Below are 27,844 nucleotides of genomic sequence, written 5' to 3'. Positions count from 1 at the left end.
TCCGGCAGATGATGGCGGGCAGCCGAGAGAAAGATGAAGAGGATATATCATTATTATGATTTATTCCGGAATAAATCATCATGTGGAAGTGTTTTGTTTTTCAGAGAAACTGCGAGTCAACAGACGGCGCACGTGACATGTAAACAAAAGCGTACTGAGGAAACAGGAAGTACCTGCCGGACACAGACTTTTTGCTAACGTTTACGTTAGCTGCTCTGTTTTAGCGATGTTGACTGAAAAAACGAGCACGTCGACTGAAAGTCATCTGTTCTTTCGGGAGATGCAGCGACTTAAACCAGCGGTGAGTCAGAAAAAACATAAATAATATTAAACTGGTTAAGTTATGAGGAGAGGAAAAGTCCGCTCGCTGCTAATCTAATTTATGCCATGTAAAATGCCATAGGCTTATGCTAATAACATTAGCATGCTGTATATGTGACCTACAAAAGACAGTTGTTTTGTCAATATTTATTATTGAGGTTTATGCTTAAGTGAAAAGATCTTGTTGTTCTTCCACATTTCAAGGTTTTTGGAAGAAGTTTGTCTTTTAGTCAGACAGCCCTGAAGTTTTAGGAAAAACATCATAGTTTGAATATTTGAATACATTTTTTTCAGAAACGAACCAGTTTTAATTATTTCCAGTAATGTTTATGTTGTTTTTATCTTTTTGTGGCTACAAGCAAAGAAAGTGTTGGCAGCTTCTCCTCTAACTGACTGTGTAAAATTAGCAGATAATATCGGCTCATGTCAATCACAGGCCCCGAAATTGAATCAAAATTGTATCGTGGTAGACTTTGTAATATCAGTAAATATTGTATCGTTGATTAAAGTATTGATATAATATGATATCATGATGAAAGCAGTTATTTACACTCGTACTTGCGTGCGTGTATCTCTGTCTGCAGACATGCAGGTGGAGCTGGTCGATGCAGACTGCACACGGCGAGGTGAACGGCTGTGAGTCTGAGTCATCTGTTTGTCCTCAGGAAGGAAATACATCTCTCTGACACATTAAAACTCAGTGAAGTAATCGAGCTACAGTCGACTGTTATTTCATTCAGTTTCCTCACACTTCCTCCTCTCATGTACACACACATACACACACACACACACACACACAGAGAGAGGGAGGAGCTCAATTATCTGGTGTTAAATTATTAACTAACAGGAGTTAAATATAGGGACAGAAGTGAGAAAGGCGAACATCAAGAGAGAAGTAAGAGAGAAACCGACAGACAGACAGACAGACAGACAGTCAGAGGACGTCGGCTCAGGTGTTGGATGATCTCTGAAGTTTGCTGGATGGTGTCTGATGTCTGTTGGATGTTATTTGAAGCGACATGGAGCTGTTGCCCTCCCTGCTGTCCACTCTGAAGGCTGTGGATCCCGGGACTCAGGAACAGGAGTACACTGTGAGTGTCTGTTTGTTTTTTTGTCTTTTTTTCTGTTGAGCCTGATGGATGTTTTGGGGTTTTTTTAGCCTGAGAGGTGACATGGATGACTTAATTTCAATTATATTGCCTATATTTGACAGACTATAGCCCACTTAGTACTTTTTACTTGTTCAAATACCTTTAAAGGGCCAATAGAACCCATAAAAAGCACTTTTTAACCTGCCAAAAAAGTGATTGCAGCTTCTACCTTGTCACTGAAAGGCTGTTTCTGCCTCAGAATGGCTTAATTTCCTTCGTAGTGATGTTGTTTGACAGATTATATAGATTGACCCAGTCCCTTTTATCGTGTGCATGAATTACTAAATCAGGCATGCGTTTTAGTAAAACTTGCACGATTTAGTAATTTGCACACATCTTAAAAAAACCTAAAAAAAAAAAAAAAAAAAACCAACAACACACACATCCATGTCACCTCCTGAGCTCTGTAGGTTTTACAACAGTCAAGCAGGCATTTTTAATTAAGTATTTTAAAAAAGTTAATCTTTTTTCCATTTTTTTACACTGTAAAATAACAACAAAGAAAACCAACAAACGACAAGTAGAACATGATGTGTTCAGCATTTAAGGTAAATTAATAGAAATAAAAATACAGAGTTGAATAAACATATTTTAAAGAAATAAAATTCAGAGTGCTACTCTGGTAAAGTGCCAGTTTAAACAGTCGGCACACATTCAGCACATCTCTATATTTAAATAAATAATAAATAACTAAAATATGAAGGAATAAAACGAGTAAGAAGCCACAGTGGAAGCATTTCACACTTCACAGTAATACATTCATTCTGTGTATACTGGTCCATTTCGAATTCCATTCCTTTCGAATTTCTTCAAATTTAGTTTCATAAAACCTAATCAAAAAAGACCTTTGTTTTCATTATAAAATTTTCATAAATGATATGATACCAGATTACCATACTCCAACCAGTTTCTGGGAAATGTGTGCAAATTTGCTTAATTTCTTACAAAAACAGGGAGACAAGGCAATAAGTTACCTGATAAATAAATGAACAAAGTTAAAAAAAAAAAAAAAAAAGTTTGAAAAATAAGCAAATAGAAAAACAACAAACAAATAAGAAAATGGCCCAGAAAAAGTGCTTGGTAAAAAAATAAATGACAATAATAATACTAATAATTCTGTGAAGTAATTTTAAATATACAAATATAATCATTATAATTATAATCTTTTGGACATTTTCTCTTATTATTTATATAATTATTATAAATAATAATTTCCCAAATCTACTGATTTCCTGCAATTTGTGGAACATTTATTGTCAAGGTGCTCATTGGTTTGGAGTTCAAAGGTGAAATACTTAAGGCAGCACAGCTGATGCAGATCCAGGCTTCAAAGGGTTAACTTGGACCAACATTACTTTTCTTGTGCTGCGTTCAGACGCCTTATAAAAGTATTTAAACCTTTCAATTCTGGAAATTGGTGCAATTTCTTTTAAAAAACATGAAAAAAGTCATAGAGCAACGTGGTAAGAAATGTTCCACAAATTAGAAGATTTGTAAAATGATTTTTAAAAAAGCTAGGGAAAAAATATCTATGGGGAAAAAAGAACAAAATACTAGAAAAACTATATTAATAATTAGCATAATTATATATTTTAAACTACATTACTGAATTATTGGGAGTTTTAAAGCACATTTCCAAGTTTTGTTTGCTTTGTTTGTGTGTTTTTTTCTTTTGTTTTTATTTGCTTAAACAGATTTTCTGATAATTTTCTTTTTAAAAAACAAATTTTTGCAAAATTCTGCGTCATTTCTTTTTTCTTGCTTATTGTCTTCCACCCATGTTTTTTTATGAAATCAAGCCAATTTGCTCAGTTTAAATTACAGTTCACTGTCAGAGTGTGTTCAGCATCACAAAGCATATTAATATAACATATTAATATATATCTGATATTAATATATATCTGACAAGTACTTCATGAAAAATAATAAATTTGATTTAAAATGCCGTTTTAAAAGTCACATGAGAATTTTAGGATCTAAAAATGAAGTGAAAAAGGCTGAAGTGTACCCTGGTGCCAGGCCGAGGGTTGAGGTTAGCGCTGATGGTGAAGTAAGTTTCTGTATTTCACACACAAACTGAACACACACACTTCTGTATGTTTTACATGTTGTTTGTCTTCTGAGGATTATTAACCCTGCAGTGTTGCTACAGACAGAGCCGGTGACGTCAGGCTGCTTTCTGTCCAACATGCAAAGTTAAACACAACGCCTGTAACAACATTATTTGGGCCCAATGTTAATGTTGCAGTCCATGTCTATGGTTACACCTGCACTTAACTATGGCAGTAACAGAGATATGTCTCTCCGTGTTTTTAGCAGCATTGCTGCTACGTTTCGACAACGACCCCAATGTTTGTGTCTTGACTGTGCAAGTGATTGATTGACAGGTTGGGTCAAACGATCCTGGTTTGGGGAGAGTCAGGGTTTTTTTTAAGGATATTGAAATTGAATATTGAGTATAAATTTCAGTTTATGAACTTAGATTTTGATTTGTACTGTACTTTTTTGTAATATAATTATTTTTTAGGAGTTATGCATGACTGCTATTTTTTTAAATGCATTTTTTAAAAATCTCACATACGTCCTGGAGTACCTCCGCGTGCCCCCATTTGAGAAACAGACTGCAAATGATCCTTTTCAGAACCAAACTGACAACACCACTTTTGATGACACATTTCTTTCTTAAATTGTAATATGACACCAAGCCGAGTTTTTTTTGCTGCAGCTGTACAAAATGAACTGCTCAGACTGAGGTCAGAAGATGAAAATGTGACGTGTGAACGCAGCCTCGCACTCAGTGTTAATGTTAGGAGCGTCACCGTGTGAACGCGTCCTGCAGCTCTGTGGGCCTCACACCTTTAAACAAACATGTTTAAAAAAACAGCCCGTCTGAAGTATTAGCGCTGAGAAACTTTTGTTCCCGTCAGTCTGCAGTAAAAAAGTTACAATAAAATTACCTGAAAAAGGAAAAGAAAGGTAAAAAACAAAAAAGAAAATGATCTCAAGATGTATATTTGTGTATTTATTTTAGTTATTAACGTTATTGATGTAGTGTTTAATATCCAACAATCCTTCCAAGCTAACTGTCAAGTCATTTTCTTGTCGCCTTATACCTTTATTTTCTTTCTTTCTTTTTTTGCAATATATGGGAGATATATCTTGTCAAGTTCCATAACAAGTTTTCCCCATGTTTACAAAAGAAATCATCCCCAATTTTTTCAGTGCTTTAAATGCTTGTGAAAGAACGCAGCACAAGAGAACTGATTTCAATCCAGGTCTTAAAGGGCTAATGCATCAATTATTATTATTATACAGTATTATCCCAAAATAGGCCATTCTGCATTACTATAGTTTTACAAAAGTGAGGGATTTCTGCTTATAATAGTGTATTTCTACTCATGTAGTTTTGCCACTTTTACTGTTGTAAAATATCTGGATTTTTCTTCCAGCACTGTCAGTACATCCTTTGTGTTTTCAGCCGTGCATGAATGTAAAGAAATAAAACGAGTAAAACAGATCAGAATCACACCTCCTGCTTCTGAAAACGGCAAAGCCTTGTAAGCAGCCGCCACTGTGTCGTCCTCTCTGCTTGTTTTTACATAACGCGAAGCTGTGAATTTAACTCTGTGGTCAGAGACAGATACAGCAGAAATAAGCTGCAGCCTTGTCACTGCCTCTGAACCACAGAGGAAACTGCAGGTTTGAGTCTCTGTCCAAAAATATCTCTGAGTTCATTATCGTGGATGCCTGAGAGTCCAATTTGTTTCTTTGTTTATGTCCACTGACCAAAGGACAGGAAGCTCAGCTGTGTTTCAGTTCTCCTCCAAGAGTGTATGTGGTTATGATTTAGGTTATATACGTTTGTAATTGTAAGAGACACCTGACAGTCAGTCAAAGTGCAGGATATGCTGGACAGACACTTCTGTCCTTTGGCCTCAGTAGGCGCGTTTCCATTACAGATTTGTGCAAAACTTGAACGATATTTTGTAAATGTGTATAAAACACAATGTGGAGATGACTGTGTTTCCACCGTGTGATGTTTTTCGACTTCTTCTCTGGCGATAACATTTTTGACAGCAGTTTGAAATCTGCCTTTCCATGCACAGACAGCTGATGTCCTGCCCCCTGGTGGTCGGCTCAGTTATAGTGTGAAGCCATCTCTGGTTTCTCTCTTGACCTGACGCTCACTGGGATAGAGTCGTTCATTGTCTTCCAGTGTATCTGCTGCTTGCTGCTAAAAATGCCTGGCCCGACCCATTGCTGTGCAGCAGCTGTAATTTAGAAGTTAGGGTTTCCATCACAGATTCGCACAAAACTTAAGCAATATTTTTGTAAATGTCGATAAAACACAACGTGGAGCTGAGCAACTAACATCCCAATAACCATGGCGATTGATATTCAAAACATTAGCAGCTTTATTTCAGAAAAGACTAAAAAACTGGTTGTCCTCTGATTGGAGGGTCGGCAGTTTGATCTCTGGCTCGTCCAATCATCATGTTGATGCATCTTTGCGCAAGATACTGAACCCAAATTTGTTCCATCAGTGAGTGAATGTGTATGAATGTAAAAAAAAAAAACAAATTGTGTAGCATGTGGCACCTTTGGCAATGTTATTTTTTAGGAAGCTTTGTGTAACACCTTGACCGAGGGACCACAGATAAAAAATAGGCATTTTTATACCTTGTATATTAATATGCACTGTCCCTTTTTAAACAAACTAAACTTTAAGCATTATACAAGTGCAGGTCCAATTACCATTTTGAGTGAACTGAGCCTTTAATGAGCAAAAATGAACCTTTTGCACAGGTCTGCAGCAGGTTATCAGTTTCACTACCACAGTGACCTCTCAACAAACACATATACATACTACATATATGTAGTATTGTTTCTGATCACCCAGTTTGTCCTCTGTGCGGTCTGTCTTACGTCACATGGTTTTCATTTCCTGTTTCCTACAAACTGTCATATTTTCAGAGGATGTGACCACCTGAGGTTTAAATTTAGGTTGGATAGAAGGTAGAAGGTAGATTTATTAGTCAAAATGACTTTTGTCCTTGATCCTGCACCATCTTTGGAGTTGAAGGATGAGTTAATTAAATCAGCAGCTGCTATGAAAAACTCCATTCGGTTGCTGCTGATGGCATCATTTAATTTCTGCAGTGCATCTTTTGAATTTGCATCAGTTTTGTGTCCTTTTGGCTCTGAACAGGGTCTGCTCATCCAGTGCAACAGCTTAATCCCGGATGTGAGGGGTTAACCATGTCTCTGTGAAGATGTCTGCAGAGCAGTCTCTGATTCGTTGCTGAGTGAGCTTCAGTCACATCTCATCCACTTTATTCTCCTCAGTCCAAGTGGGGTCAGCCTCGCCCTGATGCCGGCTCTCCTCCCTCTCTTCGTCCTTTGGTTTCGTTTCTCCCCTTTGGTCTGACTGGCCGCTCGGCATATGCCGTTGATGGGGATCCATTCAGTCCAAACTCCACACAACTTTTCCAGATTTTGATAGGTGCTTCTCTGTCATAGAAAAGTTGTGCTTCAGCAGAAGGGAAATGGAGTCCAAAAAAATAGAAAAATTTAGCAAAAAAAGTGGCAAGAATTTGAGGAGCTACTGGCTGCTGCATCTACATGTGCTGCCGTCGTCAGTTTGATAAGTTTAATACTTTGATTTCCACAAAATGTATTCAGTAGTTCTTAGCCCCCTTTTTCTTGTTTTTTATCAGGACAGTTTTTTATAATGAGACAGGAGGTGTGTGTGTGTGTGTGTGTGTGTGTTTGTTTGTTTGTTTGTTTTAAGGTGAGCATGGAGGTTGGGCGTTGGTTCCTGTGTGGCGGTGGCAGAGGTCAGTTAGTCAATAATCCTGTTTCCTCATTCTCTGAGCTCAGTTCATGATTAACCAGCAGAGAAAGTTCCTTATTGTCGTTGCTCCTGAAATGACTCATTCGGCAAGAGACTCACCTGAGGTGCAGCTCTGACTCTGACCCAGTCACACACACACGCACGCGTGCACACACACACACACACACACACACACACACACACATACACACACACCGTTCAGCTACCATAAATACTCACTACTACTGAATCTGCTGCTGAAAATAGTACCCAATAACTGTTTCCTGTTTGTTTGATAAAAACTACAGTGAGCAGCTGTGGGGGGAATTATTATTTACTACTTATCTGACCAGATACTTTGAAAAAAAGAACTTTATTATAACCCTATAAAACTTAAAATTGGCCTGATTTCTTTGAAAAACATGGGTAGAGGACCATGAGGAACTTAAGACGTAATGACCCAAAAACGAGCGAGAAAGTAAAAGTAATAATAATAATAATAATATAATGATAATAGTTATTATAAAATTATAAAAAGTTCAAAAATGAAAAATTTGCACAAAAACCAAAACCAAAACAAAACATAAAAGGGAAAGGGAAAACATTAAAAAATATATATATAAAATAATAGATTATATAAAATTATATTTAAAAAAATTATGTAATCTTTTGATATAGTTATTATTCTAAATATAAAGGAGATTTTTTCACCAGCCTTTTAAAAATATTTTTTCTAAATCTACTTTTTTTTTCGTTCAATTTGCAGGACATTTTGCTCATTGTTGGTCATTGCCAGGTTGTTGTTTTGGGGTGAAATTGCACAAATTTGGAGTCCAAAGGGTTAAATACTTGTGAAAGATGTCTGAGAGCAGCACAAGAAAAGTCATGACACTGGGTTTCATAGGAATTTATTAAGTGAGAAAACCAAACTGAGAGCACAAATAATTACATAACAGATCTCTAATAATTCATAAAACTGTGAGATGTCACACTGTCCTTGAATGCACCAACAAGAGACAATATTGTAACTCTGAGCATAGTTTAATAGAAAGATAAATTTTAAAAAATGAATTAATTAATAAAAAATAAATAAATGAATGCATACATGCATGTATGAATAGATAAATAACTAAATAATTAATGAATACACAAATAATAATAATAATGCATTTTATTTATAGGCGCCTTTCTTGACACTCAAGGTCACCTTACATCATCAACATAAAAGCAGACACAATATTAAAGAGACAAAATAAAATATAGAAATACAATATAAAATTAGACAATGCAATTGTGATCAGAGGGAGTGAGCCAGTTTAAACAGATGGGTTTTGAGTTTGGATCTGAAATGTGGTAGTGAGTCTGAGTTACGGAGTTCAGGTGGGACTGAGTCCCAGAGCTGGGGAGCAGAGCGGCTGAATGCTCTGCTCCCCATGGTAACAAGACGGGCGGGGGGGACGATGAGATGGATGGAGGAGGAAGATCTGACGGTGCGGGTGGGTGTAGCAATGTGGAGGAGGTCAGAGAGATATGGTGGGGCAAGGTTGTGGACAGCTTTGAAGGTAAGGAGAAGTATTTTGTAGTTGATGCGGTATGTGATGGGGAGCCAATGTAGCTGTTGTAGAATAGGTGTGATGTGATGGATTAAAGGGATGCGTGTAATGATACGGGCAGCTGAGTTTTGGACCAGTTGTAGTTTATGGAGGGTTTTATGTGGAAGGCCAAAGAGAAGAGAGTTGCAATAATCTAAACGGGAGGTGACCAGACTATTAAAAGAAGTTCTGTTTTATTGCCATTTAATTTAAGGAAGTTAGAGGTGAACCAGGATTTTATTTCAAGGAGGCAACTGGTGAGGGACGAAGGTGGGAGTGTAGAGTTAGGTTTGGCTGAAAGGTAGAGCTGGGTGTCATCCGTGTAGCAGTGAAAGTGAATATGATATTTGCGAAAATGTACCCGAGGGGGAGAAGGTAAATAATGAACAGCAGGGGCCCCAGGACAGAGCCCTGGGGAACACCTGAGGTAACGGGGACTGGATGGGAGGTGAATGATTTTAACTGAATGAACTGAGTTTGTGATGCCAAGAGAGGAAAGTCTGTCCAGAAGGATGGTGTGGGAAACTGTGTCGAAGGCCGCAGTCAGATCAAGCAGAAGGAGAATGGATAGTGAACCAGAGTCAGCAGCAAGGAGGAGGTCATTAGTGACTTTAAGGAGTGCTGTTTCAGTGCTATGGAAGGGACGGAAACCAGATTGAAATTTTTCATATAAATTATTGCAGGATAGATGGGTGTGAAGTTGAGCAGCAACTGTTTTTTTCAAGAATTTTGGAAATGAATGGAAGATTTGAGATTGGGCGGAAATAAATGAATGAATATAGATATAAATAATAAATTAATATATAAATAGATACATTGATAAATATTTCATTAAATATACATACAGATAAATCAACAGATACAAGATACAAGGTAGATTTATATTGATAGATAGATAAATAAATGTCAATTGACACATAGATTGATGGATGAAAAAATAGATTAATATCGCAATAAATACTAAGATAGACTCAATCAAAAACTACCAATAAATCAATCAGTTGATTAATCAGATGAAACAAGGATTTTTTTTGTTGCTCATGAGGCTGTCTGGGTTTTTAACCAGCAACCCACGTGACTGACAGGAAACAGAAGTGTGTGTGTGTGTGTGTCTGTGTGTGTGTGTGTGTGTGTGTGAGAGAGAGAGAGAGAGAGAGAGAGAGAGAGAGAGTGAGCAGAGAAAATGAGGATGTGATTTTCTACACTTTTAAACTTCACAGTATTTTATTTATTTTTTGCACAGCGTAAAGACGTGGGCACCAGTCGGGTTTGGGGCCTGGTGGTTGAGGACTCTGTGTGTGAGGAGGAGAATTTTGGATTGGATGCAGTTGGGGACGGGGAGCTAATGGAGGTTACGGAGGACAGGGGTGATGTGGTCACGGGAGCGGGTGAGGGTGAGGAGGCGTGCTGCGGAGTTTTGGATATATTGACGTTTTTTGAGGACTTTGGAGGATGTAGCAGAGAGGATGTTATTGCAGTAGTCGAGTCTGGACGTGATAAAGGCATGACTGAGGGTTTCAGCAGCAGAGACAGGGAGTAATGGACGTATGCGGGCTTTGTTTTTTAGGTGAAAGGAGGCGGTTCTGGTGAGCTGGGTGACATGTTCAAAGGTGAGGTGACTGTCAAAGTGGTACCAAGGTTGTGGATATGACGGGAAGGTGACAGGGCAGAATTGTCAAATTGAAGGGTGAAATTTTGCACTGCATTTGTGAGTGATTTGGGGCAGATTATTATTATTTCAGATTTATTGTAATTCAGTCAGAGGAAATTGGTGTTCATCCAGGTTTTAATTTCAGAGAGGCAGTTGGTTTCTGTGCTGATGGAGTTGGTGGAGACGTAAAGTTGGATGTCATCAGCGTAGCAGTGGAACTGGAAACCGTGATGATGGATGATGTCACCAAGGGGGAGCCAGTATATGATAAACAGGAGTGGGCCGAGCACCGAGCCTGGGGGGGATACCTTGAGTCAGAGGAGCTATGGAGGAGGTGCAGTTATTGATGTGGATGAACTGTTGTCTGTCAGTGAGGAAGGATTTGAGCCAGGAGAGCGCGGTGCCGAGAGCAGAATGGTATGGTTTATGGTATCGTGAGGTCGAGGAGGATGAGGATGTTGAGGCGGCCGGAGTCTGAGGAGAGGAGAAGGGCACTGGTAACTTTAGGGAGGGCCGTTTCTGTGCTGTGAAGGGAACGGGAGCCGGATTGAGGCGACAACACGTTCCAGAGTTTTTGACAGAAGGGGAGGTTGGAGATGGGACGGAAACTGCACATGTTGTCAGAGTCAAGTCCAGGTTTCTTGAGGATAGGGGTGATTGCTGCCAGTTTAAGAGAGTGAGGAACTGAACCAGAGTTCAGTGAAGTTACTTTATTTTCAGATTTTTCTTACATTACAGTGACTTTCACAATGCATTGTACAGGGAAAATGCTTTTTTCTTAATAAATTGGTGCATTTTGTTCACATATTCTACGTTTCGAGTAATTTCTTAGTGTGACTGTTAAAACATTAACTGTTTTTTTCTTCTTTTTTTTGTCATTTTCACCAACCTGTTTGTTTTTGTCTCCAGAGACAAATATTTTCTGTTTCTTTAATCTCTGTTTTCTGATTGAAATGGATTGTTATTTGTGCTGTCGTTTGTGTGTTTGTGTGTGTGTGTGTTTGTGTGTGTGTGTGTGTGTGTGTGTGTGTGTGTGTGTGTGTGTGTGTGTGTGTGTGTGTGTGTGTGTGTAAAAACAGGTGGTGCGTTCACAGACTGCCGTGTTAAAGAAAGATCCCAGTTTCAGCACCGAGGCTGGAGCTCTGAAGGAAAACATCAAGAAAAACAGATACAAAGACATCCTGCCGTGTAGGGACACACGTCATCTCTCCGTCCTTCCATCCTTTCATCCTTCCTTTGAATTGAATTGTTTTGAAAAATGACAAAGAAAATGACCTGAAATTTAGTAGGCAAAAAAATGTTAAAATGTCCAGAAAACCTTATTTATAATTATATATTTAAAATTATGTTACAGAAAAAATACAGATATTTGTTCTATTTTCTGCATATTTAGTTTTGTTCTTTTTTTTGTGCCTATTTTCAGCTAATTTTGCTGTGACTCCTTACTACTTTTTTTTTTTCGGATCGTTTCGTGTTAAGTTGCTCATTGCTCTCTCCTGTTTGTAAAGATCAAACCAGTTTGCTTTTTGTCTCAAATGTAAAATCTGAATCTGTTAATCCAGAATTTCTCTCTGAGATTTAGAAGAGCACAGGTATAAAGTTGTGAACCTGTCCATTAAAAGTGTGTTGATGTTTGTGTGTGTGTGTGTGTGTGTGTGTGTGTGTGTGTGTGTGTGTGTGTGTGTGTGTGCGCGCGCGCGCACGCGCTCAGATGACCAGACTCGGGTGGTGTTGTCTCTTCTGACCGCAGACTCTGACTCGGATTACATCAACGCCAGCTTCATCAAGGTGACCTCTGCTCCTTTTTCTCGTCCTCTGTCCTTTGACCTTTGTCCTCGTGTCCTTGTGTCCTCATGTCCTCTTTCAAATAAAACATGACACTAAAGCATTTTGTTACGTGTGAATCCAGTAAATCTGAGCTTCCACACAAACATTTCATCTATGATCAAAAAGGATCAATAACATCTTCACTCTCTTCTTCTTCTGTTTCGTTTGTTTCTAAGTTTCTGCTGTTTTAATGAAAAACACTTGCAGCTGCTCAGCTCTCTGTGGGATGTTGCCATAATGTTGCTGTAGCTGTTGTAATGTTGCTGTAATGCTGCCGTAATATTGCCATAATGTTGCCGCAATGTTGCCGTAATGTTGCTGTAGCTGTTGTAATGTTGCTGTAGCTGTTTTAATGTTGCTGTAATGCTGCCGTAATATTGCCGTAATGTTGCCGCAATGTTGCCGTAATGTTGCTGTAGCTGTTGTAATGTTGCTGTAGCTGTTGTAATGTTGCGTAATGTTGCTGTAAAGTTGCCGTGATGTTGCTGTAGCTGTTGTAATGTTGCGTAATGTTGCTGTAAAGTTGCTGTGATGTTGCTGTAGCTGTTGTAATGTTGCGTAATGTTGCTGTAAAGTTGCCGTGATGTTGCTGTAGCTGTTGTAATGTTGCTGTAGCTGTTTTAATGTTGCCGTGATGTTGCTGTAAAGTTGCCGTGATGTTGCTGTAGCTGTTGTAATGTTGCGTAATGTTGCTGTAAAGTTGCCGTGATGTTGCTGTAGCTGTTGTAATGTTGCGTAATGTTGCTGTAAAGTTGCCGTGATGTTGCTGTAGCTGTTGTAATGTTGCTGTAGCTGTTGTAATGTTGCGTAATGTTGCTGTAAAGTTGCTGTGATGTTGCTGTAGCTGTTGTAATGTTGCGTAATGTTGCTGTAAAGTTGCCGTGATGTTGCTGTAGCTGTTGTAATGTTGCTGTAGCTGTTTTAATGTTGCCGTGATGTTGCTGTAAAGTTGCCGTGATGTTGCTGTAGCTGTTGTAATGTTGCGTAATGTTGCTGTAAAGTTGCCGTGATGTTGCTGTAGCTGTTGTAATGTTGCGTAATGTTGCTGTAAAGTTGCCGTGATGTTGCTGTAGCTGTTGTAATGTTGCGTAATGTTGCTGTAAAGTTGCCGTGATGTTGCTGTAGCTGTTGTAATGTTGCATAATGTTGCTGTAGCTGTTGCAATGTTACAGTCGTTGTGTTGCCGTTGTCTTAATGTTGTTGCTGTTGTTGTACTGTTGTCGTTGTTGTTGTTGTTGTTGTTGTTGTTGTTGTTGTTGTTGTTGGCGTAACTTTGTTGAAATGTTTTTGCTGTTATTGCTGTTTGCTGTTGTTGTAATGTTGTTATGTTGTTGTTGGTCCTGCAGGGGGCGTCATCAGACTGCAGGTACATCGCCTCTCAGGCTCCACTCAACTCCACACTGACCGACTTCTGGAGGATGATCTGGGAGCATGACATCAAGGTCCAACACACACACACACACACACACACCATGCACCAGTATCCTCCAATCCAGGCCCAGGAATTAGTCAGAGTAAAATAAAATACTACACAGGTATTAGATTTTAGTAACTGAACTGAGACTGAAACAGATTAATAAAGTTTTCATCATCGGATGTTGGAGGCTCTGTCTAAGGTCTGTGTCTGTGTGTTCCAGGTGATAGTCATGGCCTGCAGAGAAGTCGAGATGGGAAAGGTAAAACAAGAAATGAAATAAAAACACCTCCGTCTTCTCTGTGTGTGTTCATTTACAGTCTGTGAGAACATACGAGCCTTCTTATCAACCAACTTTTATCAAACAAAATTATGATTTCATTTTATCATTTGAACTCAACTACCTCAAAAAATGCAGTTCAACAAACTGCAACATAGAAGTCTTGATTAATTATCGGATAATTTTTAATTTAAATGTAGTTTTGATTTAGTGCCTCATAGTTTTAAATTATAAGCTATTTTATATGGTGTTTTCTGCAGAAGAAATGTGAGTGTTACTGGTCTCCAGTTCAACAGTCTGCTGCGTTTGGACCGTTTACTGTCTGCAATGTGAGCACGCACGCACACACTCACACACACTCACACACACACACACACACACACACGCACACAGAGCTCATCCTGTATTGTTTCTAATTTGTACACACTTTTAACTAAATGAGCTAAATATGGAACAAGGTTTTTAATGAAGTAAATCTTTAATCTTCTGATGAGTTAAAGATGATTTTCTGTCATTTCTGACTGAACTCAGATTCACGCTTGTTGTGTTTTGATATTTGTTGTCCCTGTGTGTCTCCAGCAGGGGGAGACGCTTCCTCGTGAAGACGTGGTGGTCAGAGATCTGACCGTCTCCTACCAGCAGGTGACTGACGCACGTTACACAACATGACGGTGTGTGTGTTCACGATGAGGACACTCTGTCCAACGGGAGGACACAGAGACGGAGGAGTCTTTACAGTCTGTGTGTCTGATGAAGACAGAAATGCAGTTTACGTCTCTGAAAACTTTCAATTCATTCTGATGGACAGCTGATAAAGGACGACTGCTCCTGCTCCTCTTCATACTCCTTTCCGTTTTCTTACTCCTCCTAATTCTTCTGCTCTTACTTTTTCTCCTCACCCCACTTCTCCTCCTCCTGGACTTCCTCTCCTCATCCCACATCTCCCTGTTCTCTTCCTCTTCAACCTCTAATCCTCCTTGTCCTCCTCACCCTACTTCTTCTCCTCCTCCTCGTCCTCCCAATCCAATTTCTTCTCCCTTTACTCCTCCTCCTCACCCTACATTTCCTTTTCCTTCTTTTCCTCCTCTTTATCCTACTTCTCCTCCTCATCTTCTTCTCCTCCCTCGACTCCTCAACTTCTTCTCCTCCTCCTCCTCCTCCTCCTTGTTGTTGTCATTCTCCTCCTCCTCCTCCTCCTCCTGATCCAACATCTTCTCCTCTTACTCCTCCTTCTTCCTCGTCCTCCTTGACTTATTCTCCTCCTGTTTTGCCTCCTCCTCAACTACTTCTCCTCTTCCTCAACTGCTTCTCCCCATCCTCCTAAACTACTTCTTCTCCTCCTCTTCCTCCTTGACTTTTTCTCCTCCTGCCTGACTTATTCTCCACCGCCTTGTTCTGCTGCTCCTCCTCCTCAACATTTCTCCTCCTCAGCCTTCTTCTTCTCTTACTTTTCCTTCTGCTCTTCCACCTTGACGTTTTTTCCTCCTCTTCGTTCTACCTCTTCTCCATCTACTCCTCAACTTTTTGTCCTCCTCATCTTCCTCCTCCTTCTCCTTCTCTTCCTCCTCCTCCTCCTGCAGGTCAGCCGTTCAGTGACTCAGTATCAGTTCTTGTCGTGGCCGGATCACGATGTTCCCTACGAGGCTGCAGGAGTCCTGGACCTGCTGGAGAGAGCCAGAGACAGTCAGGGAACACACACCTCGCCTCTGCTGGTACACTGCAGGTACACACACACACACACACACACACACACACACACACACACACACACACTCACGCACACTCACACACACTCAGCCTCTAAACGGCTGTTAATTTCACGTCATTACTGCAGCTTGTTTTTGCCAGCAGCACAGATCGCAGGTCAGATGGTCATTAACATTCAACAGGCCGTATCACACATATGGCATCTTATCTCATATACACACACATGCACACACACACACACACGTGCACACACATGCACACACGTACACACAAACATGTGAACACACACACTCCCACACACAGAAAGCAGTTGGCTGTGAATATGCAGCAGGTAACACCTGCTAACGATGGCACAGTTAACATGCACGCTGCATCTGTTCCTGTGTGTGTGTGTGTGTGTGTGTGTGTGTGTGTGTGTGTGTGTGTGTGTGTGTGTGTTACAGTGCAGGCTGTGGGAGGACAGGAGTCATCTGTGCTCTCGACTACATCCATGACCTGCTGGTTACCAAGGTAACACATGATAACACAACACACGACCAGAAACATCTCAGCTCCGTGTTCAGGAGGGCGAACAGAAATATTGCGTTTAGTTGTACTTTTACTGCACTACAACTCCGAAAGTTAAAATGAATTATACTGTAATAAATAAATATACATTTTCTGTAAATTAAAATTTCATTTTTAGCAAAGACACATGTTGTTGTTTGTGTTTTGATCTTCAGAATAATTTATTTTATTTCATTTTTCTTTTTGCTCTTGTTATTTATTGATAGGTCGTATTTAATCCTCCAGAAAACATCAAATAAAATGACAATGGTAACACAAAATAAGGAAGTTGGCTTGTGTGAATAAGGAACTGTAGCAGAAATAAATGAATGAAAACAAGGTGAGGGAGTTCAGATGTGGCCCATGAACCGTAAGATCAAGATAAGACTTTTGATGCAAATATTTATTTAAAATCATGAAGTTTTCAAACATTTTTTCAGTTCTCAGATCTTTTGGGGGTAAAATTCAGATTAGTAACAAAACTTTCTTTCTTTTGACCTGTATTTCATTTATATTTTTAAAGAGTGTCTTTGTCGTGAAAGGCAGCAATATGAGTTACAGACAAACAATATAGAGAAAAAAAACTAAAATGGCAACATGCAACTCCATATGACCTCAAAATAAAAAATATCAAAATACATTTTTTTCTAAATTTGTAAATTTTTTGCAATTTGTGGAACATTTCTAACCAAGTTGCTCATTGCCTTTTTTCCATATTTCTGAAAGAAATTGCGCAGATTCGCTCAAAGTTTAAAAGTTAAAATATTGTAAAAGGCATCTGGATGCAGCAACTTAAGTGATGTCGCTCCAGGTTAACAGGGTTAATATAAATAAAGGGTTAATATTTGCTGTAAGTGAACAATGATAAGCGAACAGGGACAACTACACATAAATTAAAATGACCAGCTTAAAGGCATGACATTATAGATGATGATGATGATGACAAAATTATAATTTTTTATCATTATTTTTATCATTATTATTATTATTGTTCCTATTTTTATTATTATTATTTATTATTATTATTTTTTTTTTTCATTGTTAAAGTCGCAGTGGTGGTTGAGTGTATCGTTTTCTGTCTCCTGCAGCAGATTGTCACGTCAGACTTCAGCATCATGAAGATCGTCCTGGAGCTGCGGAGACAGAGACCGTCCGCCGTCCAAACTAAAGTGAGTGGTTTAACCGCCTGAGGCCCACAGGGGGCGCTCTGCTGTGACTGTGCTTCAGATAACTACAGTTAATGAGTATCAGTAGTTTTCTTCTGCAGCATCTTTGTATTTTGTGCAGTCAGCACAAAACAAAACAGGGTTTTATTTCTGACCGTTCTCATTCCTGTTGACGATTCATGGGAAAAGATTCAAGCTTCATTTGGCGGTTTCCTTCTTCTTTGTCCCGTAATGCATTTTTTTTTTTTTAATATTTAAAAAATTTAAAAGAGCAAAAAAAGTTACAATAAATTACCTGAAAATAAGTAACAGCAAAAAAAGTAAATTACAAAAACAAACAATAATGTGACCTAAAACTGCTTAAATAAATCCCTTGTTTTTGGATAACTTTCTAATGATCCTCCCCTCTTTTTGAAAACTGTTTCTTTCTGTAATTTTCTTTCCTGTGGTCAAAACAGATTTGAAGAAAATCTCATTTTTGAAGAAAATAATAACTGTTAGTTATTTTCCACTGCTGTTGTTTTTATCACAATTCAATATTTAAAGTTTTATTTGTTTCGTTTCGGACTCAGAGAAACTTGAACGTGTCCTTTGAGTTTTCTGTTTGTCCTGTTTGGTGAATATTTGGTCACTCTGCGACAGCTGACCTCTGTGACCTCACCTCTGTGACCTCACCTCTGTGACCTCACCTGTGGGAGGGGTCAAAGTAAACTCAGTGACATCATCGTGTCATTAAAAAAATGCAGTAACAGAAGACGACACACTTCCTCCTGCACTTCATCTTAAACTGACTCTCTATGAATCTTTCAGGAGCAGTATCAGTTCATCTTCACGGCGGTCGTCTGCATGTTTGAACGCATCCTGCAGTCGACCGGCAGTCGTCAGCTCTACACCAACCTGTCTCAGGTAAGACGTGTTTTAATTAACTCTGATGAGCTGGTTAACCCTTTGAAACCTGAGCAAATCGGCTTGATTTCTTTTAAAAAGATGGGGAAAGGCTATGAGTAACTTGAGAAGAATTGACCCAAAAATTAGCAAGAAATTACAAAAAACCCCCAAGAAAATTACCTGGAAAAGAGTAGAAATAAATAACATTTAAAAAAAATCACCAAACAATTATAAAGAAAGTTGTTTTGTTTTTTTGTTTTTTAAAAGGGGAGGGGGGGGTGCTTAAAATAATTAAAATATTAACTCTAATATCATTTTGAATATGTTGTTATAAAAATTCTAATTTGTATTTTTTTTTCTGGATCTACTAATTTCTTGCAGTCTGTGATACATTTCTGCCAAGTTGCTCATTTCCCTTTTTCTCATGTTTTTGAAAGAAACCGCACCAATTTGCTCAGGGTTCAAAGGTTTAACCCTTGGTAAGGGGTGTGAATGCAGCACAAGAAAAGTGGTGTCGCTGCAGGTTTCAAAGGGTTAAATGAGATGTTGGAGGAAGTAAACGCAGAGCAGCTGCAGAAAGAGGAAGCGTCCCATGAATCAGCTTCCTGTATGTAAATTCACTGCTGCAGACAGCTTTAGACACACAGAGAGAAACTGGTCAACATTTAGCAGGAAGATTTCCACTAAAAGTAAAGTGGGACAGATGGAGGACACACGCTGACAGGTAGGTCCACTTTAACCCCTTGATTACATCAATTATGATCATGAAAACATCACCAACACCTGCAGACCTCACAACAAACACACATGAAAACATCAAGTTCACGTCCGGATTTCAAGCTCTGCGTGTTTTATTTTTGTTATTTATGCCTCTGACTCTGATCGTGTGTTTAACCCTTTAACACCTTCATCAACATCAGGTTTGTTGAACCTCTGAAACCCTCAAAATTGGTTTGACATCTTTCAAAAACACGGGAAAAAACGCAATGAGCAACTTGGTGAGAAATGTTCGCAAACTTAAAAAAAAAGAAAGTAAAAGGTGACAGGGCAATGATCTGAAAATTAGCCGAGGGGGGGGGGCTTAGATATTATCAAAAAGGTGGGGGAAATGTCTTGAGAACTATATATATATATATATATATATATATATATATATATATATATATATATATATATATATATGTATATAATTTTATTAATTATATAATTTAAAAAAAAAATTTTTTTAAATTAAAAAATAGATTTTTCAGCACTTTCTTGAGATTATTTTCTTTTTTTTTAAGCTGAATTTTGTGTGTGTATTTTCTGGAAATTTTTCTTTTATTATTTTATTTTTTTCCTGATTTCTTGCTCATTTTTGGGGCTGTTTTTTTGCTAAGTTGTGTGTAGCTCTCTTCCATTTCTTTCTTATAAGGAAACCAACCCATTTTTCTTAGGTTTTAAAGGGTTAACAGTGAATTACTTTTTGTGTGGAGATGTTGAGCTCAATGAGGTGACATAATTCTCCTTGTTACTCAATCAAAAACGGAAATACTGATATTTGGAAACACCTTTCTACTTCAACAAAGTGTTGAAGGGAGTACTCGGATCCTTCACTGCAGTAAAAGTACTAATAACAATAAAAAGTCAAAAGAAGTGGTTGAAGTGGTCGAGGGACAAACAAAGTGCAACTGCATTATATAGAAATGAGGCGCTCTAAGATGCCTTTATCTCTGGAGGAAACTGGAATAAACATTTTAAACTTTTAAAACCTGCCGATAGTCTGAACTAAACTCTTAATTTTTTTTCTCACCAGCTGAAGAAACCAGAGAAGAAAACCGCGAGAACGCCTCCGTCCTCCACAAAGAGGTACCCACCTGTCTGTCTGTCTGTATTTTTAAACTTTTTATTTTCCATTTTGACAAAAAGGAACTTTCCCTGACATAGAACTTTATATGAAATGAATATAAATAATTAGATAATAATAATTTAAACAAATACTAATAATGAAAAAAACATAAAAATAATTTTTAAAAAATACAAAAAGACAGACATTTTCCACAAAGCAGGGTCAATCATAGTGAGATATTTTCTGTTCTTTTAAAACAACTCATTTTACCACCAGATAGTTTGTAACACAGTTTCACCTTCGAGCAGAAATGTCCGTCTTCGTTTGGAGACTTGCAGTCAGATCGACCTGTTTGAGTCTCTGCCGCCTGTCTCTCCCCATATCTGTCTGTCTGTCCGTCTGCTGACAGGCTGTCTCACCCCACAGTGTTAAATTAACACGTTATCGCCCTCCTCCTTCTCCTCCATCGCTCCATATGTTACCATGCTACCATGGAAACGGAGCAGAGAGGGCAGCGGAGAGGAGAGGGAGGAGGAGGTGAGAGATTACAGAGGAGAGGAGAGGAGGAGGGGAATAAAAATGGCAATAATTTTTTAAAGAAAACATATATGTGTGTGGGCAATTTTTTTTATTATTATTTTTTGCAGATTTTTTCATTCAATTTTTTTTTAAAATGTAAACATTTGTGTGATTTTTTTCCTTTTAAAATTTTGGCTGTTTTTTTTTTTTTAATTTTGGATAACATTTTTTTCTCTATTATTTCTATTTCTGTTTTCTCTATATTTAAGTTTTAAGAGGAGAGAGGAGGGGAGGAGAGAAAGGTTAGATTTCTCCTTCATCCTTTTGTTCATTCAAACCTTTTCAGACACTCTGAGTCATTGAGGGAGACGCTCATTTTTTACATTTTTTTATATTTTATTTTTTCCCATACCGTTTTCGTATAGTTTTTCAGTTTGCAAAACATTACAAAGAAATGTTTCATTCATTATCAATATATATAATAAAAGGCAGAAATAACCAATATCTCTGCCAAAAAAGGAAGAAAGAAAGAAAAATATGTATTATTATTGTTATTATTATTATCATCAATTATGCCACGCATGAGAAAAAAACATTACAGCAAATAAATGACAGTTTAAAAAGAGATAAAACAATGCAAAACAACAACAACGGTAATAGCGATTTAAATAGCTAAAAATAATAATAGAGGACGACAAAACATGTTAAGGTGTAAAATTAAAATTAAAAACATTTATACTCAGTTTAAAAAAAATGTGAAAAAAAGCATTTGAAGAGCTGTAATGGTGGCAGAGTTTCAAAGTTTAAGATCCTCTGCAGAATATTTTATGAATTAGGTGAACTGTAATATAGATAGATATGTAAAAATAGACAAATAAATGCATTTAAAAAAATAAGTAAAATAGAGAAGTAAATAAATAAGAGATAGATACGTGAAATAGATGATTGAATTAATAATTAAATAAAAGAATAGATATATAAAATAGATAAGTTGATTAATAAATCGATAAATAAATCAATAAAGAAAGACGTAACAGATATGATAGAGTATCAGTCAGTCACCGCTCGTCCCATGTGACAGTGACCCCTCAGCCAATCTGGTGACAATCAGTGTAACCATGACGACTGCGGTGGCACGGCGGAGCAGGAAGTGCAGAGTGCAACGACTTCCTGCTGAGATGCAAATTAGTGGCAGAGTTAACCCCTTAGTGCCCGCTCCAATGTTACACACACACATATCCCTCTGCGCCCAAAATGAGCTTTTTAAAATCAAGCTTTCTAAAAAATTATAGTGCAGCTCAAACGGTCTGCAAAACCTGTGAACTCACGGTCAGAAACCTTTTTATTCTTTTACCTTTTTTTCTCTCTTTTTCTCCTTTTTTATTTATTTATCTATCATTTCTATATGTGAATGTATATGTATGTGTTTGTATATATATATAGGCTGTGTGTGTGTGTGTGTGTGTGTGTGTGTGTGTACATATATAAACAAACAAACACATATCAGAGATGCACGATAATGATTATTTCAACCAATACCGATAAACCGATAATTTCCAGCTTCTCGTGTCCAATAAGATGCCGATAACCGATAACTTGTTTTTGTTTTTCATTACCTGAGGGTCTGAAAGGCTGAGATGAGTGCAGATGAATTTGATTTGTGCATTTTCATTAAAAAAAAACGGACATTGGAGACACCGGCGGAGAATGAGGACGCTGAGGACAATCGGAGACACCAGCGGAGAATGAAAGCTGAGCACACAATAAGAGACACCAGCCGTGCGGACTCCGGCGGAGCGGACTCCGGCTGAGAGCGGAGTGGACTCCGGCGGAGAGCGGAGCGGACTCCGGCTGAGAGCGGAGCGGACACCGGCGGACAGCGGTGCGGACACCGGCGGAGCAGACTCCGGCAGACAATGCGAGCGGATGAGTCAGCATCCCTAACTCGTCCCCGTCTTTATCTTCAGTCCGCAGCGCCGTCAGGTCTCACGGTGCAGGCTGGTCAGTAGGTCAATGATGACAAACATCAGGAGCGCTGAGTTCAGGATTATTTTTTTCTCTTAATTCTTCATTTGTTATTTTCAAGGCAGAACATGAAGAAAGGCGCTAACGGGCGCGACCAGCTCTGCCCCTCCAGCGTGTGGCGCTCTAGGCCACCTCCTGTATCTCTATAAGAGCCGCCCTGGATCTAAATAAGTTACTAAATGTTTCCGCTGAGAGGCTCCGAAAAGCCGCTAAATAGCGATAAAGTCGGCATGTTAGCAGTCCTCTCCTCCGTCACCCTGGGACCTTAGATCTTCTTGTTCGTTTGTTTTTGGACGTAGAAATGTTGTTTTATTGCGTAACATCCGTAACAGTGTCCCCTACACTACAGAGAAAACACCGACTGACGGAAAACCTCATCAATAGCGGGGAAAGAGTTAAAAAAAAAAAAAAAAAGTAAAAGATGTATGCATGTATGTCTGCATGTATGTCTTCATATGTGGAAGATGTATGAATGTGTGCATATGAGCTATGAAAGGTGTATACATGGGTACATATATGTACATCTGCTGTGTATGTAAGTCAACTCCTGTGATGTGGTGAATTTTTACTCACGTGCAGTTTGCCGTTTGCTCTGCAGTGTTAATTGCCTGTTTATTGCTGTAAATTGCCATAAAGTAAAAAAAACACACACAATAAATATGATCAATAAGATGCAAAAAAACACAAATGAACACAGTCCCAGCTATGTAAAATCTGCCGCCGTTTGTTGTCATGTTTTATTCTGATGTATTTTACATTAGAGGAACTATTTAAAGGTTAAACAGCTCAACACAAAACTTCCCCCTTTGTTTTTTCTCTAATCTGAGCACATTTTATTCTGAAGAGCAGTTTGTGATCAGTCTGAAGGTCTTTTGTCTTCGTCCGCTCACATTAATTTATGTCTTTATGTTTTTCTTTTATTTCTTCTTTCTCATTTATGTAATCTGCACAGAAACATATTTGTGCTGAAACTCTTTATTTGTCGTCGTCTCTCTTCTCCTAATGTGTGCAGTCAGTCCCAGCAGGCCAACATGAGTGACACGTACGCGGTGGTCAACAAACCCAAACTTCCTCCGCCGTCAGACCCCGCCTACTCCGCCGTAGCCACGCCCAGATCCAGCAGGTAAACAAATACCTTGACTTCCTCCTCACATCAATGTCAGGCAGCACGAAACACGGCGGCCTGTCGTTTTCTGTTTTAATTAAAGATCACAGTGAGGCGTCTTTAAAACTGCATTCAGACGCCTTTTACCGTTTAAACCTCGGAAACCTGACAAAATTGGTTTGATTTCTTTCAAAAACATGGCAAAAAATATATTGAACAACTTAACAAGAAACTTTCAACAAAGAAAAATTAAATTAAAAGGTGACCAGAACATGATCTTAAAATTAGCTGGGAGATTAAAAGATATGATCAAAATTAAATTAAATAAAAAATAACTGGATAAATAAAAAGAATTTGAAATATTCAAATATGGAAAAAAGTAGTTAGTTTTTATGATTTAAGTATTTGTTTATTTATCCTCCACTGTAGATATATTTTTGGAGCTGTAATTTCACTATAACATGCGCATCTGTTAAAAAAAAAACATTGGACATTTTTAACGTCATGTTTCTGAAACAGAAGGGGAGGAAATGATTTGACACTTGATTTGATTTGTAAACTGTGCTGATTGATTCTGTTTGTGTCTGAAGCGTCCAGATTTTAGGATTTTTAGCTTCTTCGCAGCAACATCCATGTTTTAAGTTTTGTCATCTGTCATTTCTTCATGAGTGGACACGGTTATGGATGTAAATCGTATTTTGGTCGCGGAGGCATAAAACTGAAATCCTCATAAACACTCAACATGATGCTCATTAACCCTTAGGACGCTGCCCTCCTCCCATCACTATGACAACGACACTGCAGGCGCGTCTGGAGCTCCCGTCTACAGCACCGTCAGACCGCGAGCCAAAGCGCTATCTGCCACGCCCATCTACGACACAGCGACACCAGCCAATCACATGCCGGGGGAGGGGCCTCCGTCACTGAGCCACAGCGGAGAGTATCACCTGCTGCCAGGTGAGGAGGAGGAGGAGGAGGGCAATAAAAATTGCAATATTTAAAAAAAAACCCAAAAAATACATGCATTTGTTCTTTAAGAATTTTGATTTTTTTCTGAAATTTCCTCTTTTGTTTTTTTAAAAAAGAAACTTTAATGTAAACATTTGTTTGATTTGTTTTTTCTTCAAACATTTTTTTTGTAATTTAATTTTCAATAACATTTTTTCTCCATATTTCTGTAATTTTTTTCTTTATAAAGAGAAGATTAGAAGAGGAGAAGAATAAAATGGCAATATTTTTTAAAGGGAAACATGCATGTGTACTTTAATTTGTCTGATTTTTTTCTTTATTATTTTTTTGCAGATTTTTTTAATTTTGCTTTTTTCATTTAAAAATATGTTTGTTTTTTTCTTATAAAATTTTGGATAACATTTTTTTCTGTATTGAAACTGAAGAGGCGGAGCAGGGAATGTGCTGACTGTTGTGTCTCTTTTCCAGCTGATCGTGTTTCAGCAGCAGACGATGATGACGATGATTATGAAGATTTCTCCTCTTCGGCCGCAGACGTCAGCAGCCTCTGCTCACCTGGCGGGATCGGTCAGTACACCTCGACTATTAAAGGGACAGTCCAGCAGTTTGATAAACCCTCCCCTTCTTTTGGTTTAACCCTTTCGGGCCCTTTAACATCACACACACTCGTATCGATCAGTCAAGTTTTAAAAAAATAACATGTTTATTTTTTTTCTACTTTCAATGAGGTTTTGTTTTTTTTTGACCAAAACTTAATCAGAAATATCAAATGTTTATTAATTTTTAGAATTTGAACCCTTTAAATATTAACCCTTTAAAGATTTTTGTCATGATGACTTAATGTTTTTAGGTGAAAACAAAAAACAAAAAATGAATTATTTTCAATATATTCGATGCTCCGTGGATTAGACTTTGTTTTTGTTTCTGTTAAGCGTCTTTGATTATTATGAAAAGCACTCTATAAATAAAATGCATTATTGTTATTATTATGTAACCAAGTAAATTTACTCAAGTACTGTAGGCTACATAAGTACATATTTAAGATACTTGTACTGAAATATTTTCCTTTAATGCCACTTTAAACCTCTACTTTACTCGATTAACTAACAACTTCAGCTACTTTACACAGTTGTTTTTACACACAAAACACATGAAGAATTTAAAAACTGATGTTTTGATTGTTATTGGTCCCCAACAATGAAAATATAAAAAATGTCTTACTTAAAATAATAACCATCTGCTCATGTGACTTTGGAAAGACAAAGAAGGAGAGGGTTTTTAAAAAAAAAAAAAAAAAAGTTGGACAGTTCCTCTATTTCTCCGTGTTTAAATACCTCTTTGTATAGTAACATTGTGTATTTGGACGTATTTGTGTATTTTTCAGGGTTTAACTGTCGCGTTCAGAAGCCCAGAGGACCCAGAGATCCTCCTGCCGAGTGGAGCCGACTGGAGAGATGAACCGGTTAACCCTTTGAAATCTGAGCCAATGTTGGCTTGATTTTTTTTGCAAAAAGCACAAGAGGAAGGCGATGAGCAACTTAACAAGAAATGACCACAAAATAAGCAAGAAATTATTAAACATTTACATAAAAGAAAATGAAAATTAGCACAAAAAAGAAAAGTGAAAAAAAAAGACAGAAAATGACCTGGAAAAAAAGAAACAATAAATATACATTATTTTTTTCTCTGACTTAACTTTTTACTTTTAAGAACTTTGCATATAATTTTGTGGATATTTCTCCTTAGTTTTTTTTTTCTTTTTTGATAACTTTTTGGGGCTAATTGCTATGTAAGTTTCTTGTCTCCTTTTAATGACTTCTTGAAATTTGTAGGACTTTTTTTTTTTAAATGTCGCTGATCACCTTTTTTGAAAGAAATCAAACCAATTTGCTCTGATTTCAAAGATCTAAATGTTAGTTAAAGGTGTCTGAACATTGCACAAGAAAACTTATTTAGGTTTCAAAGGGTTAAAGTGGACTTTACTGGTTTACAGTAGATTGTTAGACGGGGCTAAATCAGTGCATTAAAGCTAACTGGGATTATTTTGAATTAACATTAACTGAAGTGAGATGTACGGAAGCCGAGAGCAGCCGAAATAGCAATTACATATTTTTAAATACTTTTATTATTTCAAGTTAATTTTTTTGTTATCTGAAGATAACAGAGTTCATTTTCTTGTGAAAACAGATTTATATGTTCATAAGAAAATAAATTATTTGCAATGAAAATCAAAGACTGATAAAATGACTTTTGTTTTTAAAAAAAAGTACAATATGATTTTTTTTTACCTGGTAAATCAAATGTTGGAAATGACTAAGTAGACTAAAACATTTTTGGCTTGATTTCTCTCAAAAACATGGGAGGCTGACAATGAAATTAGCAAAAAAAAAAAAAAAAAGGAAAATGTTACACATAAATTACCTTAAAATAGGCACAAAAAACTAAAATAAAAGTAAAAATCAAATAAAAAATAAAAAAAAACTAACAAAAGTGTTTTTTAAAATAATTTTAAAGAATTAGAAATTTAGTTTTCTACACATTTTTGATAATATAACTCAGATAATTTCCTTGCTATATTTTTTTAATTGTTTTGTTTTGTTTTGTTTTTTGCAGTTTGGGGGGCACTTCTTGCCAAGATGCCCATTTCCAGTTTTTTTGAAAGAAATCAAACAATCCAGGCGTTAAAGGGTTAATCTCACTGTCGCTGTGATCTTATTCCTTTACTGTAAATAATTACGGCCTTTATGCTAAAAACATCTGTGCTCCAATCTCTTTGTTTTATCATTAACTTTTTTATAAAACTATTTCAATCATGTTTTCATGTGAATTATTTATATTAATGTTTCAGGAACTTTAAAGGGACAGTTCACCCCAAAATCAAAACTGCACAACTTTTTCATCTTACCTGCAGAGATATTCATCAGCGTGAAGAGCTGAAGTGTGAGCTGCTGAATGTTGGTCAGTTTTCATCGAGCAGACGTATTCCTGCTAGATGTAAGAAAATAAAATCATAATAAAATGA

At 37.6% G+C, this 27,844-nt stretch overlaps 1 protein-coding gene across 6 annotated transcripts; it reads left to right on the top strand.

Moving 5' to 3' along the window:
* On the top strand, window positions 1-27,844 carry ptpn18 (protein tyrosine phosphatase non-receptor type 18). Of its 6 annotated transcripts, none has more exons than XM_088081571.1 (17): window positions 1-301; window positions 906-1,412; window positions 11,628-11,736; window positions 12,260-12,336; window positions 13,722-13,817; window positions 14,013-14,051; window positions 14,330-14,398; window positions 14,649-14,711; window positions 15,650-15,792; window positions 16,220-16,286; window positions 17,414-17,491; window positions 18,299-18,394; window positions 20,172-20,224; window positions 23,761-23,871; window positions 24,617-24,810; window positions 25,291-25,389; window positions 26,207-27,844. In XM_088081571.1, exons 2-17 carry the CDS (start codon window positions 1,341-1,343, stop codon window positions 26,278-26,280), a joined length of 1,440 nt encoding a protein of 479 aa, XP_087937697.1. In that variant the 5' UTR covers window positions 1-301; window positions 906-1,340; the 3' UTR covers window positions 26,281-27,844. The 6 variants fall into 6 exon arrangements, with proteins under 6 accessions (XP_087937697.1, XP_087937694.1, XP_087937696.1 ...); XM_088081568.1 differs by having other exon boundaries at window positions 2-301; window positions 1,337-1,412; window positions 17,411-17,491; XM_088081570.1 differs by having other exon boundaries at window positions 2-301; window positions 14,652-14,711; window positions 17,411-17,491.

Source organism: Plectropomus leopardus, chromosome 9, assembly GCF_026936395.1.
Source record: "Plectropomus leopardus strain MGB_pleo_1.0 chromosome 9, ASM2693639v1, whole genome shotgun sequence".
Lineage (NCBI taxonomy): Eukaryota > Metazoa > Chordata > Actinopteri > Perciformes > Serranidae > Plectropomus > Plectropomus leopardus.
This window is presented reverse-complemented; position numbering and strand designations above follow the sequence as displayed.